Source organism: Electrophorus electricus, chromosome 10 (genome assembly GCF_013358815.1).
Source record: "Electrophorus electricus isolate fEleEle1 chromosome 10, fEleEle1.pri, whole genome shotgun sequence".
Classification (NCBI taxonomy): domain Eukaryota; kingdom Metazoa; phylum Chordata; class Actinopteri; order Gymnotiformes; family Gymnotidae; genus Electrophorus; species Electrophorus electricus.
In genome coordinates, this window is record NC_049544.1 from 22,199,342 (window position 1) to 22,219,341 (window position 20,000).

The 20,000-nt window shown below is 43.8% G+C and overlaps 2 protein-coding genes across 2 annotated transcripts in view; both read right to left on the reverse strand.

The window, feature by feature from the left end:
- zgc:158689 (uncharacterized protein LOC791177 homolog) overlaps positions 1-10,243 on the reverse strand; it is a 22,027-nt gene extending 11,784 nt beyond the window's left edge. The window contains exons 1-4 of the mRNA XM_035530426.1: positions 10,135-10,243; positions 5,917-6,023; positions 5,130-5,205; positions 1,876-1,962 (exon numbers count right to left, since the gene is read on the reverse strand). Of these exons, the coding sequence (XP_035386319.1) occupies positions 1,876-1,962; positions 5,130-5,205; positions 5,917-5,964 (211 nt within the window). The 5' untranslated portion in view covers positions 5,965-6,023; positions 10,135-10,243. The remainder of the gene's footprint in view (positions 1-1,875; positions 1,963-5,129; positions 5,206-5,916; positions 6,024-10,134) is intronic.
- Positions 10,244-17,571: 7,328 nt separating this feature from the next.
- si:dkey-283b15.4 (cytohesin-2) overlaps positions 17,572-20,000 on the reverse strand; it is an 11,996-nt gene continuing 9,567 nt past the window's right edge. Inside the window, exons 11-12 of the mRNA XM_035530901.1 lie at positions 19,886-20,000; positions 17,572-19,782 (exon numbers count right to left, since the gene is read on the reverse strand). The exon at positions 19,886-20,000 is cut by the window's right edge and continues 40 nt beyond it. Coding sequence (XP_035386794.1) covers positions 19,695-19,782; positions 19,886-20,000 — 203 coding nt within the window. The 3' untranslated portion in view covers positions 17,572-19,694. The remainder of the gene's footprint in view (positions 19,783-19,885) is intronic.

Genomic DNA, 20,000 nt, shown 5'->3' on the forward strand with positions numbered 1-20,000 from the left:
TCTCTCTCTACCTCACACACTCTCTCTCTCTACCTCACACACACTCTCTACCTCACACTCTCTCTCTACCTCACACTCTCTCACACACACACACTCTCTCTCACACACACACTCTCTCTCATACACACACACTCTCTCTCATACACACACACTCTCTCTCTACCTCACACACACACTCTCTTTCTACCTCACACTCTCATACACACAAACTCTCTCTCTACCTCACACACACACTCTCTCTCATACACACACACTCTCTCTCTACCTCACACACACACTCTCTCTCATACACACACACTCTCTCTCTACCTCACACACACACACTCTCTCTCATACACACACACTCTCTCTCATACACACACACACTCTCTCTCTACCTCACACACACACTCTCTCTCACACACACACACTCTCTCTCACACACACACACTCTCTCTCTACCTCACACACACACTCTCTCTCTCATACACACACACTCTCTCTCTACCTCACACACACTCTCTCTCTACCTCACACACTCTCTCTCATACACACACACTCTCTCTCTACCTCACACACACACACTCTCTCTCATACACACACACTCTCTCTCTACCTCACACACACTCTCTCTACCTCACACACTCTCTCTCATACACACACACTCTCTCTCTACCTCACACACACACACTCTCTCTCATACACACACACTCTCTCTCTACCTCACACACACTCTCTCTACCTCACACACTCTCTCTCATACACACACACTCTCTCTCATACACACACTCTCTCTCTACCTCACACTCTCTCTCTACCTCACACACTCTCTCTCTACCTCACACACACACTCTCTCTCTACCTCACACTCTCTCTCTACCTCACACACACTCTCTCTACCTCACACACTCTCTCTCTACCTCACACACACACACTCTCTCTCTACCTCACTCTCTCTCTCTCTACCTCACACACACTCTCTCTCATACACACACACTCTCTCTCTACCTCACACACACTCTCTCTCTCTACCTCACACTCTCTCTCTACCTCACACACACTCTCTCTCTCTACCTCACACTCTCTCTCTACCTCACACACACACTCTCTCTCTACCTCACACACTCTCTCTACCTCACACACTCTCTCTCTCTACCTCACACACTCTCTCTCATACACACACACTCTCTCTCTACCTCACACACACTCTCTCTACCTCACACACTCTCTCTCATACACACACACTCTCTCTCATACACACACACTCTCTCTCTACCTCACACACTCTCTCTCTACCTCACACACACACACTCTCTCTACCTCACACACTCTCTCTACCTCACACACTCTCTCTCTACCTCACACTCTCTCTCATACACACACTCTTTCTACCTCACACTCTCATACACACACACTCTCTACCTCACACACTCTCTCTCTACCTCACACTCTCTCTCATACACACACTCTCTCTCTCTACCTCACACACACTCTCTCTCTACCTCACACTCTCTCTCTACCACACACTCTCTCTCTACCTCACACTCTCTCTCATACACACACTTTCTACCTCACACTCTCATACACACACACTCTCTCTCTACCTCACACTCTCTCTCTACCTCACTCTCTCTCATACACACACACTCTCTCTCTACCTCACACACACTCTCTCTCTACCTCACACTCTCTCTCTACCTCACACACTCTCTCTCTACCTCACACTCTCTCTCTACCTCACACACACTCTCTCTCATCCCCTTCCCCACTTTATGGTGCAATCTTGTCTGTACTCTTCCTCGGCTCTTTGATTCTCTTCATTCCTTCTCTCAATTCTTTCTTTTTCCATCTCCCCCTCCTGAGTAAGCACACACACACACACACACACAATCTTACCCAGTTCTTTGGAGCCTTGGCTGTCACTGGCCAGTTCCCCGAGTTTGACCAGTGCATCAAAGTAGCCCTTAGCTGCAACGGTTACTCCTTACGGAGACAGAAAGAGAGAGACAGACAGAGAGAGGGTTTTTGCTATGTTATTAATGCTCAAATACAGGCCTTCCTTACCAAACGCAGTGTCTTGAGTAAGAGTCAAATCGTTTTACCAAAGCATCATGTTACACATAATATTTACATCCTACACGCCTTAATCAAACAGCACACCCAGCACAAAAATAACAGTGAAATATCTGCATGTTGTGCTGACAGAGACCGTCGACCCCTGAAGTAGAGAGGGCGATGTGATGGGGCTCGTCACTTCCACCGGGTGAAATAGGTCCTCTTTGGTCCGGTGGTCAGGGCATGTGTATAACACCTTTGGCACCTGGGTTGGAGACCAGGGTGAATTTGCTGCCCTTTGCCCTATGTTTTGTTGATTTCAAAAAGGTTTTTGATTCTGTTTAGCATACTAGACTGTTTTATCAAATTCTAAAATGTAGTGTAGGCGGCAAAACATATAGCCTTACATTTTTATATTTGATTAATCATTGCTCAACAAAACTTGACAACAAAAGAACAGAATCCTTCTCTCAGGGGTGTGGGGTGAGTTAGGGAGGCAGTTCGAGTCCAACCCTGTTCAACATTTATATAAATGAGTTAGTGGTGTTACTGGAACAACCTGAGGCCACTGGACTGACCCTAAACAACACAGAAGTGAAATTTGTATGAACAGAAGAACCTGTAGGTTCCATCTCCGACAGAGCCAGGGCTGTAACAGCAGATGGACCTGCTGGAGCGGTTCTGTAGAACTGGGCCCTGACAGTCAATCTGGACAAAACCTTTGATCTGGGAGTGAATGCACTAAAAGAAAAATACCAACTAATGCATGCAGGGTAGAATTAGGTTGATTTCTGTTGATATCTTTCTATTTCCATTCATAAAATGTTCTGGTTGCATCTAAACTCTAGCAATCAAAATTCATTAGCATTTCAAACCCAAGACCTCAGCCCTAAACCCCCTTGGTCAGCTGGAACTGGGACTAACTAACCTACTGACCCCCAACACACAGCAAACTCAATCCTGACCAAAGTCCAATCAGAGTTACCAAATTATCAGAATAAGGAAAGAAACCTCTCTGGAACATTGGGAATGACACCAAAACTCAGTCTAAATTGCAGACCTATCGGCCACTAAACAGAGAATAATAATTCTCAGAATATCTCTACACCGTCAGAGATCCACAGCAGAGACAGTGACCACAATCTGGCCATAGAAACAGGCAGATACAAACAATCCTCTCTGCCCAGAGAGAGAAGACTGTGTGGTCACAGTGAGAAGACTGTGGTCACTGTGAGAGTGTTAAGAAGACTGTGTGGTCACTGTGAGAGTGATGAGAAGACTGTGTGGTCACAGAGAGAGCGGTGAGAAGACTGTGGTCACTGTGAGAGTGTTGAGAAGACTGTGTGGTTACTGTGAGAGTGGTGAGAAGACTATGATCACTGTGAGAATGGTGAGAAGACTGTGTGGTCACTGTGAGAGTGGTGAGAAGACTGTGTGGTCACTGTGAGAGCGGTGAGAAGACTGTGTGGTCACTGTGAGAATGGTGAGAAGACTGTGATCACTGTGAGAGTGGTGATAAGACTGTGATCACTGTGAGAGTGGTGAGAAGACTGTGTGGTCACTGTGAGAGTGGTGAGAAGACTGTGATCACTGTGAGAGTGGTGAGAAGACTGATCACTGTGAGAGTGGTGAGAAGACTGTGTGGTCAGTGTGAGAGTGGTGAGAAGACTGATCACTGTGAGAGTGGTGATAAGACTGTGTGATCACTGTGAGAGTGGTGAGAAGACTGTGTGGTCACTGTGAGAGTGGTGAGAAGACTGTGATCACTGTGAGAGTGGTGAGAAGACTGTGTGATCACTGTGAGAGTGGTGAGAAGACTGTGTGGTCACTGTGAGAGTGGTGAGAAGACTGTGATCACTGTGAGAGTGGTGAGAAGACTGTGATCACTGTGAGAGTGGTGAGAAGACTGTGTGGTCAGTGTGAGAGTGGTGAGAAGACTGATCACTGTGAGAGTGGTGAGAAGACTGTGTGGTCACTGTGAGAGCGGTGAGAAGACTGTGTGGTCACTGTGAGAATGGTGAGAACACTGTGGTCACTGTGAGAGTGGTGAGAAGACTGTGTGGTCACTGTGAGAGTGGTGAGAAGACTGTGATCACTGTGAGAATGGTGAGAAGACTGTGATCACTGTGAGATTGGTGAGAAGACTGTGTGGTCACTGTGAGATTGGTGAGAAGACTGTGATCACTGTGAGATTGGTGAGCAGACTGTGTGGTCACTGTGAGAGTGGTGAGAAGACTATGATCACTGTGAGAGTGGTGAGAAGACTGTGTGGTCACTGTGAGAGTGATGAGAAGACTGTGTGGTCACTGTGAGAGTGGTGAGAAGACTGTGGTCACTGTGAGAGTGGTGAGAAGACTGTGTGGTCACTGAGAGTGGTGAGAAGACTGTGATCACTGTGAGAGTGGTGATAAGACTGTGATCACTGTGAGAGTAGTGAGAAGACTGTGGTCACTGTGAGAGTGGTGAGAAGACTGTGATCACTGTGAGAGTGGTGAGAAGACTGATCACTGTGAGAGTGGTGAGCAGACTGTGATCACTGTGAGAGTGGTGAGAAGACTGTGTGGTCACTGTGAGAGTGGTGAGAAGACTGTGTGGTCACTGTGAGAGTGGTGAGAAGACTGTGATCACTGTGAGAGTGGTGAGAAGATTGTGGTCACTGTGAGAGTGGTGAGAAGACTGTGTGGTCAGTGTGAGAGTGGTGAGAAGACTGTGATCACTGTGAGAGTGGTGAGAAGACTGTGTGGTCACTGTGCGAGTGGTGAGGTCCAGGCAAAGAGAGAGAGAAAGGGAGAGAGAGAGAGAGAGAGAAAGAGGGGGAGAGAGAGAGAGAGGAAGAGAGGGAGAGAAAAAGAGAGAGAGGGGGAGAGAGAGAAAGAGTGGGAGAGGGGGAGAGAGAGAGGGAGACGGAGAGGAAGAGAGAGGGAGAGAGAGAGAGAGAGAGAGAGAGAGAGGGAGAGGGGGAGAGAGAGAGAGAGATTCCTGGAAATTTGCTCACACTCATGCTGTGTGAGCGAAAAAGAAAGAGGACAGTAAAACAGTGATGACTCACCTGAGGAAACAGTGATGACTCACCTGAGGAAACAGTGATGACTCACCTGTCAGAGCTTTCTCATAATGCTTCCCCATTGTGACAAAGTTCTTCAGACTGGGGTTAAACTGGTCCAGGATGCCCTGAACACAGCATCAGCATAATTACTTAGTCACAAAAAAGACTCAGTGCAAAGACAGACAGAATTACACCCTCACCCACACAGACTGACCCAGACCACCATCCACACAGACTGACCCAGACCTCCATCCACATAGACTGACCCAGACTCCTCAACCCAGCCCTACCCCAAAGAACCACATGTGTTCTTTTATAAATTATAACTAAACACTGCAGATGAAGTAAAAAAAAAAAAAAAAAACATAATAAAGTGATGTGACAATAAAAGTGATTTGATTTGATTGAAGAATGGATGAAGAACAGAAGAAGCATCAGGTGGAGCCTGGAACTCTAACCCTAACCCTTACCCTAACTCTAACCCTAACCCTAACTCTAACCCTTACCCTAACTCTAACTCTAACCCTAACCCTTACCCTAACCCTAATCCTAACCCTAACCCTTACCCTAACTCTAACCATAACTCTAACCCTAACCCTAAGCCTAACTCTAACCCTAACCCTTACCCTAACTCTAACCCTAAGCCTAACTCTAACCCTAACTCTAACTCTAACCCTAACCCTTACCCTAACTCTAACCCTAAGCCTAACTCTAACCCTAACTCTAACCCTAACCCTAACCCTAAGCCTAACTCTAACCCTAACCCTAAGCCTAACTCTAACCCTAACCCTAAGCCTAACTCTAACCCTAAGCCTAGCAGCAGTAGTCGTGTTTACCTTGTAGACATTTTCTGTCATTTTGTTCAGCTCATCAGATCGTGACATTGTGCCGCTCTCACGCTTGTTTCAGCCACTGTCCTGCAAAAGTCCTGCAAGATCCAGCTCTAAACGTCAGGGTGATGCCAGTGCGTGATGGGAGGGAGAAAACATGAGTCCATCAAATGAGTCCAACATTTCCAGTCAGAGAACAGAACAGAGTTAATTAAGTAGTTGTAAAAATATATAGCTGAACTTTGCATTTATTTTTTTTTATTTACATTTTTTAATTTGGCTTAGTGCTTTAAAATTGTAGAAAAGTATTAGGATGACCTACAGATGATAATTCAGACATACTTGGTTGGTTATGTGTGTGTGTGTGTGTGTGTGTGTGTGTGTGTGTGTGTGTGTGAGAGAGAGAGAGAGAGAGAGAGAGAGAGAGAGAGAGAGAGAGAGAGAGAGAGAGAGAGAAAGTGGTTGAGTCTTCAATCATTTTTATAAGGAACATTTTGTTTTTGCACTACAGTGACAAATGTCAGTTTAGTACTCAGCTGCAAACATTAAGCATAAATGAAGTAAATACATAATGCCTTTTAAGGTCTGCCAGGTGACTAAATGTCAGCTCACTACTGGTTAGATCACTACTGGTAAGGTCACTACTGTTGTTTTCTTTTGTTCATAATGAACAGTGTGTAAGTCACATGCAAAAATGAGCACAGATCAGTTAGCTGGGAATAAGAAGAAGAATTCAAGACTATCGTGATTTACAAGTGACATGTTTACTTAAAGTTCTCGTAATCCTGAGGCTAAAGTTTAGATTTCTCAGCAGATGGTGCTGTGCAAGTGTGTTACTGTGCTGTGCGAGTGTGTTTCGTGTCTTGAATCCATCACCCTAAGTTAGAAATGTCCCAGTTCCAGGCAGGGAATCAGGGCAAGTGTCAGAGCCCTGAACAAACAGGCACGCTCTTTACACAGCTTCCCCTAGAGCAGCCCCAGAGCAGCCCCAGAGCAGCCCCAGAGCAGAGGAAGCCAGGGACAGGAATTCCAGTGCGGATTAAACATTCAGACGGAACCACACCCTCCCCGGCTCCCCCAGAGAAAGGGACATGGGGGCCTCTCCATCGTCCTGCTGTTATTGCTGGAGATTAGGCAGAAAACTTTAACCCCTAGACCAAGTGATGGAGAGTTGTACAAAGCAAACATTCTCGCTGGTCTGATCTCTTGGCCTGTTGCTCTCGCACTCTTTCTCTCTCTCTCTCTCTCTCCCTCCCTCTTTCTTGCTCTCTTTTTCCTTCTGTCACTTTCCATCACTTCTTATGTGACGTTAATCTATTCTCATGTTCCTTTTCTCTCCCCGTCTGCTGTGAGTCAGGCTGAGCTGATCACTGTTCTGTTACTCAGAAGATCAGCCATTGGCTTCACCATACAGTGTGAAAACCTGAGGCGTGAGCGATGAGTGATGAGTGACTGAACCTGAAGCGTGTGCGGGTGTGTGGTGAGTGACTGAATCTGAAAAGTGTGTGGGTGTGTGATGAGTGACAGAAACTGAAGCATGTGTGGGTGTGTGATGAGTGACTGAACCTAAAGCGTGTGTGGGTCTGTGATGAGTGACTGAACCTGAAGAATGTGTGTGTGGGTGTGTGATGAGTGACTGAACCTGAAGCGTGTGTGTGGGGGTGTGATGAATGACTGAACCTGAAGCGTGTGTGGGTCTGTGATGAGTGACTGAACCAGAAGCTTGTGCGGGTGTGTGATGAGTGACTAAACCTGAAGCATGTGTGTGTGTGTGATGAGTGACTGAACCTAAAGCGTGTGTGTGTGTGTGTGTGTAATGTAGCCTAGTGGACTCTCTGATCTGTTCTGTCTCTGGTACAGTGTGTGGGTGTCTCCCCCCTCCTGCTTATGGAGAGATTTCCACTGCACGCCTGCCAACTCAAGCTCCAACTGAACCTCCAAGGACTCTGTAGATATTTTCACTATCATACTAAAGGTGCAGTCTGTAGACAGTCTGTAGGTATTTGGTCAGTTTTTCTTTCCACAGTACACTGGGTTTGAAATAAAATGATGAGGACCATGTGCCGACTCTCAGTTTTATTCCAAGATGAACTGTGTAGAAATTACAATGATTTTTAAACACAACACCAAAAGTAATTGAACCAAAAGTACCAGAAGTAATTGGGCATAACGCTGGGGTGTTTCTTGGCCAGCTCTAAACTGTGGCACCATTAGACATTAAACTGTCTAGCAAAAGGTCTCAAGTTGACTCTAAAGGTGGCATGTTTATTAGTGCCTGGACTCTTGCGCCACGAGCAATGATTTATCATTAGCATAAATCAATCTACACCAAATCTAAATATCTGTCTGACAGACAGCAGAAACAACCCAACTGTTTGGTAGCACTGTTAATAGTCAGGAAGTCACTGATGAGCTCAGCAACAGAAAATGTACAGAACAAGAACTATTTCCAGGCTAGAGGTTTACACGCATGTTGAGCCGATTTTTCCGGCTCAGTGACAAAGATTGGATGTTTTTTAAGCAATGTGACCTAGAAAAATCCGAACTTTTCATGTCAGATTAGGTCCACTTTCATGTGCAGTCCTACCTTATATCTCATCTCCAGCAATGCAACCCCAGTAAGAACTGCACGATGGGAATTCATGTGTTCTTCTTCCCTGTACAGGCCCACCTCCAAAGTCCACATGCCCCTCCCACCTCCACTGACCACAGACTCCACCCACCACTACAACACATCTCTCTGCACAAAAGTACTTGCAACAGCTGCTAAAACAGAAATATATTTGCTTTTTTAAAAACCCACATCGCTTTCTCACCCTCATCCTTATTCTCAGCAACAGACAAACAGATGCATGGTTTCTGCAGTAAATAATCCTTCAGTAAACAGGTTTTCACGTTTTCGTTTGCTCGTCTGTCTTTACTGATGTTAGTTTTACTTACATGTCGCTGTAGCTGCCCTGGTAGAGTAAGGCGCTAGCGTTAGCGACCTTATGATTTGAATCCCACAGAGTATACAAAGTAGCCTACTGATTAATATGAAATCCACTTTAGGCAAATCTAAAAACTTTATGTTGCTTTTTACATCGAATGTTTACATCAAGCATCTCTGCACAAATGTGGGGAATCGGGGATGAGTTGAAGTGCACAGAAGCATGTTAAGTGTGCCGATCAGTACTCTCAACACAGTCAGCAGTCTCTCACAGCAAGACACCTGACACATGCTGCTGAATGAGCCATTAGGATACATTTCCCTGCACGTATACGTATACTACTGACTGAGATACATACATACATATATTTACCTGTTTATTTTGTATATGCATAAACACCAGGTCACTTATGCTGTCCAGTAAACACAGCGAATTCCAGTACACTGCAGTACTAGTGCCAGCATATACTGTGTGTGTGTGTGTGTGTGAGATTATAGGGGGTAACTGTAGTGTGCGGTAGTTACAGATGCAGAGGTAGTAAAAATTGCAGTGTAGCGCACAAGGTTTCCAGGGTAACAGGAGTTTCAGAAAGCGATCCTTATGCTAACACCACACAAACGCGCGATAGGGAAAAAAACGTGTATTTTCATGCTTCCACGGTGATTCAAATATAATTTTATTTAATCTTATTCATTTTTTTCCCGTTGATGCAGACACATTAGCTACTGGGGCACCTGTTGTGAATTAGGGAGGGATAGTGAGCGCTGTTCGTCTTTGAGAGATTGTTCCCTAAGGCGGGTACAAAGGCGAGCGGTTGTGTTAATGAGGGAAGATGGTTTATTTAACAGAAAACAACGATAATGACCGATAATACCTGCATTTATTTGCATTAACCACCGGTTTGGAACAGTAACCGTTGTTTAAGTAGTCAGCAATGCGGTGCAACGGGCGCCGCGGCCTGCAGCAACCATTAAAATCGGCATCTCAACGGCAAAGCCTGAAACTACTCTCACATTGTCATCATGATCACTAACTATATCACAGCTGATAGCACAAGCAAGCCGTTAGCGCATGGCAGGACCCCCTGAGGATTCAGGCTGGAAACAGCGTGCTTACTAAAGTCGTTAGCTTAGGCTGCATATTTCTGCGAGTCCCAAGCGAATGAGCAGGCAGACCGACTTTTCCCCGTGGCAATATATATATATAAAAAAAAAAAAAAAAACGCACCCGTTGATCTGGAAGAAACGATCGGGTTGTGCAAAGCTTTTCTGCGCATCGGGTTGGCAACACTTACCTCGTGCACCTTCCCCAGACCTCCTAGCCACGCGCTCGGAGGGTCCTTCCGTTCCTCGCACGCTCTACTTTCTCTCCCGTTACTTTTTCCGCTACTATTGTGAGGGGTAGAAAAAAAACCACCACTGTGCAAAATCCAACTCCACCCCCCCCAGCTCCGCCCGAGTGCCCCCCGCCCCCCTCGCCCTCTCCCGGTCTCTCTGCCCCCCACCCCCCTATACGTGCGCGAAACGAGGTCAGACATTCGGTGCCGCTCGGTACTGGCTCGTTGTTCCGCAGGTCGCGCTCAAGACTTCACGCGCTCATTAAAAACGGATCTTTCCAGACTAGCCCGTTAAGGGCACGCGGCAGATTACCGTGCGGGGTGTTCCGCGCGCCAAGTGCCTCCTCGGTCGCTCTCTCTTTTTTTCGGGGACAATGTCCTCTCTCACTTTCTCTCCGTCTCTCCCTTTACTCGGAGTGAATAACAATGAGGCAGCGGGACGAGGCTCTGAATAGCACAGCGCAGAAGGAACGAGCAGGACCTTTTAAAGCACGACTGCGCCGTGCACGGGTCGGGCCGCGCGCACCTCCCCGCCAGCGTTTCTGATTCTGCAGTGCAAACCAAACTCTGCTCTTAAAATGCCCGTTCGGTTGTTACAAATACTTTAATAAAGTATTAAATACTTTAATACTTCTTATTAAAGTGACAGTCTGCGCATGCGGTCACGGGATTACTCGCCATAGCATCTTTATTATTTGTACTTTTTAAAAAACAGTGTGATCTCTCTATAGCCTTTGTGTTCTGCGCTTGTGAACTTTGACCCCTTTCTCTGAACATAGACAGACGCGGAGAGATCAAGAGGTCAGTGCTAATATCAATCGGGGAATGATTCAGTGTTAGAAGACCGAAAGTCTTCCCGTAGTAACCCCATAGTAATAATCCAATTACTCGGCTATATTAAGTTAACATGATTTCTCTCGCCCGGGCCCTTTCATGTGTTACGGAGTTTTATACTAATCATTTCACTTGTTTACTGCTGTTTTGTGCTGAGGACACTCGTATAATTTGTCTCAAAGGTCATTTCACTTGTGAGTTGTTTGGGTTGTCTTTGATATAGGCTGTCATATACCGCCGCAGTCATCTGAGGGATAGCCAAATTAAAATTGTAAATCAGCATTTCAACCTGCAATATTTCACTACCACCACTTGATGGCAGTATGGGAGTTGCGTTTGGTGGGCAACAGGCTTAATATGCTCGCCCACAGACCGGTAAGTAAATGTCACGTTTGGCATCTATTTGGCAACGCTATTCACTCCTCACAGAAAGACTTATTTAGCGCAGAGGAAGAATAAAATCATGACCTGATCCCTGTTACCATTGTTCCAAAGTACAAACGAAATGTACAAAGTATTATTTACCTCCACATTATTGTGGAATTATCTCAAAGTCTTTGTCAAAACAAATACCTCTCAGTTTCTCTCAATTTCAATGGTAAAGTCCACTTACAGAGGCGATAGTGTGTAGTTCTATACATTTGCTATCTGATTAATAGTGTTATAATACACACTAGTCCTACATGTTAGACATCTGAATAACAGTGTTATAATATTATGTAACTGATGTGTGCAGTCTGTGTACAGAGTGAATCAGTGGCTTGTTTGTTGTATAGGAATGTGGTTATTATTATTATTATTATTATTATTATTAAAATATGTCTGGGTTTATCAGTGATCTGTGCAGAGAGAAGCACATCAGTCTTCAAGCGAGTGTGTATATCCACTTTTCGAGGGTGTGTGTCTATCCTTCTATCTGTCTGGGCTGACTTGTTTTTCTCTCTCTCTCTCTCTCTCTCTCTCACTCTCTCTCTCTCTCTCTCTCTCTCAATTTCAATTTCAGTTGAACTGAGCTGTATTGGCATGACAAAATCATTTTGCATTGCCAAAATATTTCCCAACAGAAGGAGTAACACGTACACAAATAGGAATATAGGAATGCAATGTTAAAGAGGGACATTTCATCAGTGCAATGTTTTAATCATAGTTTAAATAATCTTCATGATCAACATGATCAATTTGTCTTTACTGAAATACCAACATTTATTGATGTAGTAAGATAAGTCGTGTCAAGTTTATTTATGATATGAAGATCAAAACCCTCCTTCATAGTCAGGCTTTAGGTGGAGTTTCACCACCTGGTTAACTCCAGACCTTCTGCATAAAATTAAGAGAAATTGTTTGCTGATCATATATACATTTTGCCCCCACCTTTCCGATCAGCCCTAATCTTTAAAGGGGACTATTAACCCCCTTTATACAGGTTAACACACTTCTCTGGGCTCTTAATGAAATGTCTGTGGCATGATTTGGTCACAGTACCTCAGGAACCAAGCACCACAGCATTGTTCTTCCCCTGTGTGAACAGCCCTGTACAGAACAGCCTGTTAGAGTTTTTTTTAAATGATAATAAGCCTCTTCTCACTCCAACCCCCCCCCCCCCCTTCCATGGGAACCCTGGGAGAAACATGGGCTGCTGGCGAAAACAGTAATGCAGACAAACAGTGTTAGTGTTACTGTGGATCCTGCTGCAAGTAACCCAAATGACACCAATCATTTTCTAGAAATTTAAATGTGATACATCACCACAGTTATTAGTGTTAACTACTGCAAATTGGCCAAGGAAACATGTAGTTGGGTTACCGTCATTCTTTTTTAAATACTTACATTTTAAATACTTACATTTTAAATGCTTACATTTCCCTCACCTGCATTTTACCACGTTGTACTGACCCAAGTTGGGAAAGCAGCCAGACACAAAGTGTTTAGCACACATGTAAAGGTTTGTGCAGACTGCACACATACAGGTTTGTGCAGACTGCACACACGTACAGGTTTGTGTAGACTGTTCTTAATTTTGACATAATGCTAGCGGGTCTGGTGTGTGTGAAAAACAAAATGGCACAAAGGTAAGATAGTTCTCAAGCTGTGAGTGGAGCTCCTCACATTGAGGGCGGTATCATTTCCTGACCAAAGGGTCCTTCTTTGTGTGGTATTATGGAATATTCAGAGTTACTAGGCCCTGAAAATGGCAGTACAAACAATGCACACACACAGTGCAAAAATGCAACAGGGAGTTGAGTGTGGTATGAAATAACAATACAATTATCTACCTCATCTGTGCATGTTTACATAGTTATTTATGGTCAGATTAGCCTTCTTAAGCTCAAGACTCCCCTGGGCCACCATAGTTTTTGGCCAGTGCATCACAACTGCATGCAGACCCTCAAGAGGTCTGACCTGCCCTGAGCTCTGTGTGCCTACAGCATTAATATAGTTTTAATACAGCATGTGCCTACAATATTAATAATGTGTCTGCCTATAGTATTAATACAGCATGGGCCTATAGTAGTAATACAGCATGTTCCTATAGTATTAATACAGTGTTTGCCTATAGTATTAATACAGCATGGGCCTATAGTATTAATACAGCGTGTGCCTATAGTATTAATACAGCATAGGCCTATAGTATTAATACAGCATAGGCCTATAGTATTAATACAGCGTGGGCCTATAGTATTAATATAGCATGTCCCTATAGTATTAATACAGTGTTTGCCTATAGTATTAATACAGCATGGGCCTATAGTATTAATACAGCGTGTGCCTATAGTATTAATACAGCATAGGCCTATAGTATTAATACAGCGTGTGCCTATAGTATTAATACAGCATGTGCCTATAGTATTAATACAGTGTTTGCCTATAGTATTAATACAGCATGGGCCTATAGTATTAATACAGCGTGTGCCTATAGTATTAATACAGCATAGGCCTATAGTATTAATACAGCGTGTGCCTATAGTATTAATACAGCATGGGCCTATAGTATTAATACAGTGTGTGCCTATAGTATTAATACAGCGTGTGCCTATAGTATTAATACAGCATGGGCCTATAGTATTAATACAGCGTGTGCCTATAGTATTAATACAGCATAGGCCTATAGTATTAATACAGCGTGTGCCTATAGTATTAATACAGCATAGGCCTATAGTATTAATACAGCATGTGCCTATAGTATTAATACAGCATAGGCCTATAGTATTAATACAGCATAGGCCTATAGTATTAATACAGCATAGGCCTATATTATTAATACAGCGTGTGCCTATAGTATTAATACAGCATGGTTCTCAGAGGGAGCTCTGAGAAATGACCCTGGGGTTGTGTCTTTCATGTTATATTATCAAATATATAAAAAATTCTTATAGTTTATAGTGTAAAATGTAAGGAAGAAAACTCTTATGTATGAATTAAAAGGGCTTCTGAGTTTTCTTTTGAACTAATGAAAAAAAAATTAAACATATATATATATATATATATATATATATATATATATATATATATATATATATATGAGAGAGAGAGAGAGATAGATATGCCATTTAGGGTACCACTGTCTACAATAGCTTTGTATTTTTTAAAATCTTTTAAAATGTTACTATCCGATGACGAGGCAAGATGGGAGAACAGGACAGAGAAGTGAGAGAGAGAAAGGCTGAAGTGTTAAAGCACTGCTCTGGATTACGTCTCATCTGAGCTGGGAAGAACTGACTCCCTCACACTAATTGGACATCACCGGACACAAATCAAGAACTACAAGACACACATTCAGGTACAAACCTCCACTACATACTCCAACTTCCTAAAGGATCTTTTGCAGCACAAGATCACCACCTTAGAGGAACAAATGCCACACCAGACTGCATCCTTTACCAGTGGCAATCAACGATGGTCACCATGACGACTACAAGAGCAGTCATAGAGACCATGACAACAACCAACACTACACTGATCACCATGAACATGATTAAAGGCAGGAAGACAACAAAGATCACAATTACAATCGCCATGGTGACAGCCAAAAGCACCATGCAACAAGAACGGACAAGCTAGACATCTGTATATATAGATATAGATATAGATTTAGATTTAGATTTATACTCAATTAACCTGTTACAACAACTGTAGATATGGTACTATACAATGGATCTGTACATTCTGTAGATTGTGTACATATATACTCAACCATATACATTGTACATTGTGTATATAATCAGAATATACATATATTGTACATACATTGTTAATATATTTTTGTACATACATAGAATATATATATTTATCTGTATATATATTTTTTTCTCTATGCACCCCTGTTTCTCTTCCTCAGTTTGGACAGAGCACTCTCCACCATTTCACTGCGTGTTGTACTGTGTATGACTATGTATGTGACAAATAAACCAAACTTGAACTTGAACTTGAACTAGACACAATCCTGAACCATCTCTCACACACTCACAAAAATACAGATGAACACAACACAGAACACACACACATTCTTAGGACAGTCTCTTACACAAGTCCTCAGATACAAAAAAACATGCACTCTCAGTAATGTCTGCACACACTTAAAACAACACACTGCAAACTCAGAGATCTGTGGAAAGTGAGGACATTATGAAAAAAGGTTTCATATGAAAAAAAAAAGTAAAAAAATTAAAAATGAGGAAATGATGAAAACTTTTCACAGACAATGAAACAAACATACTGATGTTCACAAAAATGAACTCAATAAGTCATGAAGTCAAACATTAGCCCACACTGAACTCCTGGTGCTTCTCCATCCGGCTTGAGGATGAAGGGCAAAGCCACATGTATGCCCCCAGGGACCTGCTGACCATTGACAAGGTGAACGAGAGAGGGAAGGAGAGATAAAGAAAGAGGGAGTGAAAGAGAGCGGGAGTAAGACTTGACACAGCAAGTGTAATTGGGCCAGCAATTAAAGAATAAGGGAAGTATTATACACATGCTGATCAATGTGTGTGTGTGTGTACACACTGCCTCGCGGGTGCGCGCGCGCACTAACTTGCGTCTGGCTGGGTGTTAGTCAGGACATGACTTTGACAATGTGTAAAGAGCTACAAATAAAAGCTTTATAAATGTATTTACTTGTATTCCTTCACATTTTGTGCTTATGTATAATTCTCAGTTAGTAGAGTGTGAGCTGCAGCTCAAACATAGAGCATCAAATTTTGTCCTTAATCTGACAAAACATCTTCAATCATTTCTGTTTGAAGGTTTACGTGGGAGGACTTAATAAAGGTCTTTATGAATACTCCAGTAATGTATATTCATATATTTTGTTGTTGGACTTTTCACTGTCCTTTTATCAGTTTGAAAGGTTAAATTTTAAATCGAGGTTCTTAAAATGTCTTTGGTAAGATTTATTTTAGACACCGTTTTTTAGTGGTTGTTTATTTTATTTATCAGTCTGATCTTAAGACATAAAGGAACATTTCATAACAAATCCATAATCTTTAATCAAATTCTTTGCGCAGCCTGAGTGAATATTCGCATATATTTTTGTTGTTATTAATAAGGACGGAATTCGCGAAACGAGACAAACAGGCCTGCTTAGGAATAATCCGCACATTATCGTACAAGAGTCTATTTGTGAGTAGTTAGTCGAGGATCTGAGGTCTGACATGCTGCAGAAAGACCTGTCCGCCAGAGGGCGCCAGATTGCCGCTGAAGAGAGAAACCAGAACTTATAAATTGGGACATGAGAAGGCAATATATTGAGAATATTTAAGAATACAATCTTTATAATCTAGATATAACTACATCTTGTGGAAAAGCCACATAAGTCAAGAAAAAGAAAACATGAAAAATCGTGTAATTTTTACTTTATTTTTTTCATAAGAGTTGTCTGGCACCAATGCATACTGTATCCCTATGTGTTGGTATCTTTTTTGCTACATTAAGCAGAGTTTTCTGCTGCTATTAGTACCACTGTGTATTACATCATTCACTCCCAAACAGATCAGTCCTCCGGGACTGGAAGAACCTTGGGGGTGGGGTATAAATCACATCACATCACATACTCTGCCAGTGCAATTGGGACCACTCAAAATTTCAGGTTTCCTAAGCAGTCTACAAAAGAATGCTATATTTAAAAGGTTTTTTGTTTGTTTTTTTAATTCTTAATGATGCAATTCAGCTGCGAGAGAGGCGGCTGGTCTGTGGGAGCGCAACGTGAAGTGACTCGTTCTGGCCTACAGCAGGACTAAGCAATATTAACATCATCCACGGAACTGCAGTTACACCGCCTCGATTATTAAAAGGCCTTCAAGATGGATTCTAGCACCTGAGGCAGACACCCTTAATGTAGGTGTTTCCAAAACAAACAAACAGTCATAGCACTAAGTACCAGTGTTCATATTAACAGGGAAACATTTCAGAAACTAAGCATAATACACTGCTACATTTCATTCCCAAGATCGTCATTAGTAGTAACCTTAAAATGTGAGGCTAGTCCTGAAGCTTACAGATAACTATTAGTGTTCCATATCATCACTAGCTTTCAAAATCCATTGGTAATCACCCCCCCCCCCCCCCCCCCCCCCCAAAGCCATACAAAAATCACAGCTTCTCAGTTAACTCTTAACAGTAATACAAATTTTATAATAGGCAAAGTTGCGAATACCGAACTTCAATTCCAGGATGGGACTTTGGGCTGTGGCACACACAGACGCTGAAGAAAAGTACGTGTGTATCACCTGGAAATAGGGAACACTAACAGCCGTTCAGATTAAGCCAGTGCTATTATAGCAGATTCTCTGACACAGAATAATGCTTCAATTCAGCAGCACATGCAATCTCAGTACTTATTTATATATAAAAAAGGGGAAAGAAAAATCACAATAAATTAAACAAACATATCTAGGCATGTTGTAAACAAATATACTAACATCTATTTACAAAGGAAATTGACAATGTGTAATACATGTAACTACAAGCTGCCTTAGATCGCCTTCAAGCTCTCAGAGTGATCTTGGGGTGTGACCACACCGTCCCGTCTCCCCCCCAAACACACACACACACGCACACGCACACACACACTCCAGAGTCTCACACCCATGAGGGAGGAGGCTCTCTCATGCTGCCTCCATCCTCCACCACCAGCTCTGTTCAGGGCCTCCGGGCCTGGCAGAGTTCAGCTGGAAGGTCAGACACCCCCCCAGCCAGGGTCTGGGCTCTAAATGTGAGCGTCTGGCATTTCCATGTTGCCCAGGTTCTGGAACAAGGCTGTATTTGTCTGCAGGCTGTTGGCACACTGCCCTGCAGCTACCTTACAGAGCCGTACTGTTTTGGGAAAAGGGCCCATTCAAAGTGTAGTCATCATAACAATATCACGCCCTACCAATCCTGATTTCCTGTTATTTTCCACAGGATATAAAGCAATCTGCATTCGCCGTGATCCTTGGGGCACAGTTATTCGGCAGCCCATGGACCCTAAGCGCTCAGCCTTCATCAACAGATGAAATATTTAACGTGGCAATTGTGTTACATCAATCTAACAGATTAACTGTTATAATTGTGCACGATTGAGCTAATAAACTGATCTAGTGTCAGTACAGGGACAGAACCTTTAACAAGGAAAAGAGGATACGTGTCAAAGAAACGCTGAGGAGGGCTGAGACGTGCCAGGGTCACAAGGCAGACGTCAGGTTTGCTTGAAATGCAGGCAAAGAGGGTAACCAATCACCAAATGTGATAAACCTTCAGGTGCTAATGAAGCTTGATCTTGCTTGGGGAGTCCACCAATGAACATTGAGGTTGATGTGCGTTACATGGCCGACTGTGAGAGAGTGTGTGTGGTGTGGCTCCAATGGGAGTTTGTGAGGGAGGGTGTGTGTGTGTGTGTTTATGTTGGCTCTAATGTGTGTATCCTGTGATGAATTAGTGCTTGGCTGGGTTTCAGAGTATGTAATGGAAGGAAGAAGATGAAAACACACTCAGTAGGGTGGAGTTAACTGGTGTGTAGCAGTAGTGCACAAATATACAACAGTATTGTGCTGAATTGTACAGCAGGAGTGTGGTACGTAGTGGTCAGTAGTGTGTAGCAGGTGTGTGTGGTCAGCAGTGGGTAGTAGCAGGAGTGCGAGTGGTCAGTAGTGTGTAGCAGGTGTGTGTAACACTGACCAGCCTTACTCCAGCTGGTGCAGGACTGTGTTGGTTACCAGTGGTGTGGAGGGGCACATATAACACTGTAGACATCAGTGTGAAGAGCATGAGAGGTGCACACTTCACGAGCAGAGTGTGCACTGCACTAAAGTGCACACTTCAGTGAGAAATGTAGTGTGCTGCACATCCAGTGACCTTAGTCGTCTATTGCAGTTTCTAAACTCTATTCTTAACCGACATGTAGGAACCACTCTGGGAATATGTAAGTGTGTGTGTGTGTGTGAGAGAGAGAGAGAGAGAGAGAGAGAGACTGAGTGATCTGCTGTGGGGTGGTAAACATGGGCAGTGATAACGTAGTGAATACTGGTGAAGTGCGTAGGGCACTATGGGAGAAAAGTGAGGGTGGAATGGAACGCTGTAGTTTGCCCCACTCAAACCGCACATGCCCACGCGTCCAGCGGGCAGTCTTCTGCCGGGAGCAGAGCCAGCACGTGGGCCAGGGTGGATGTGCAGCTGGAGGGAGGAGGAGGAGGAGGAGGAGGGCCCGCACTCTACGGCTGCTCCTCCTTCTTCTTTAGGGAGATGCGTTTCTTCCTTGCAGCCAGCATCTCGTAGAAAGGGTCAACACTCACCGCCGACCTGGAGGGGCAGAGTGGAGCTGAGCAGGGCACCAACTTCACCCATACCACCAGTCTCTTCACCCCTCCCTTAGCCCCACCCCTCCCCGACTCCGCCTCCTCACTTGATGCTGTGGATCCACTCATCCTTCTCCTCGGGCGTGGGGGCGGAGATTCGGTAGACCATGTGATTGCCTTCGACCACTCGGCCATCGGCCTCCGTCTTGCAGGCTTTGATGA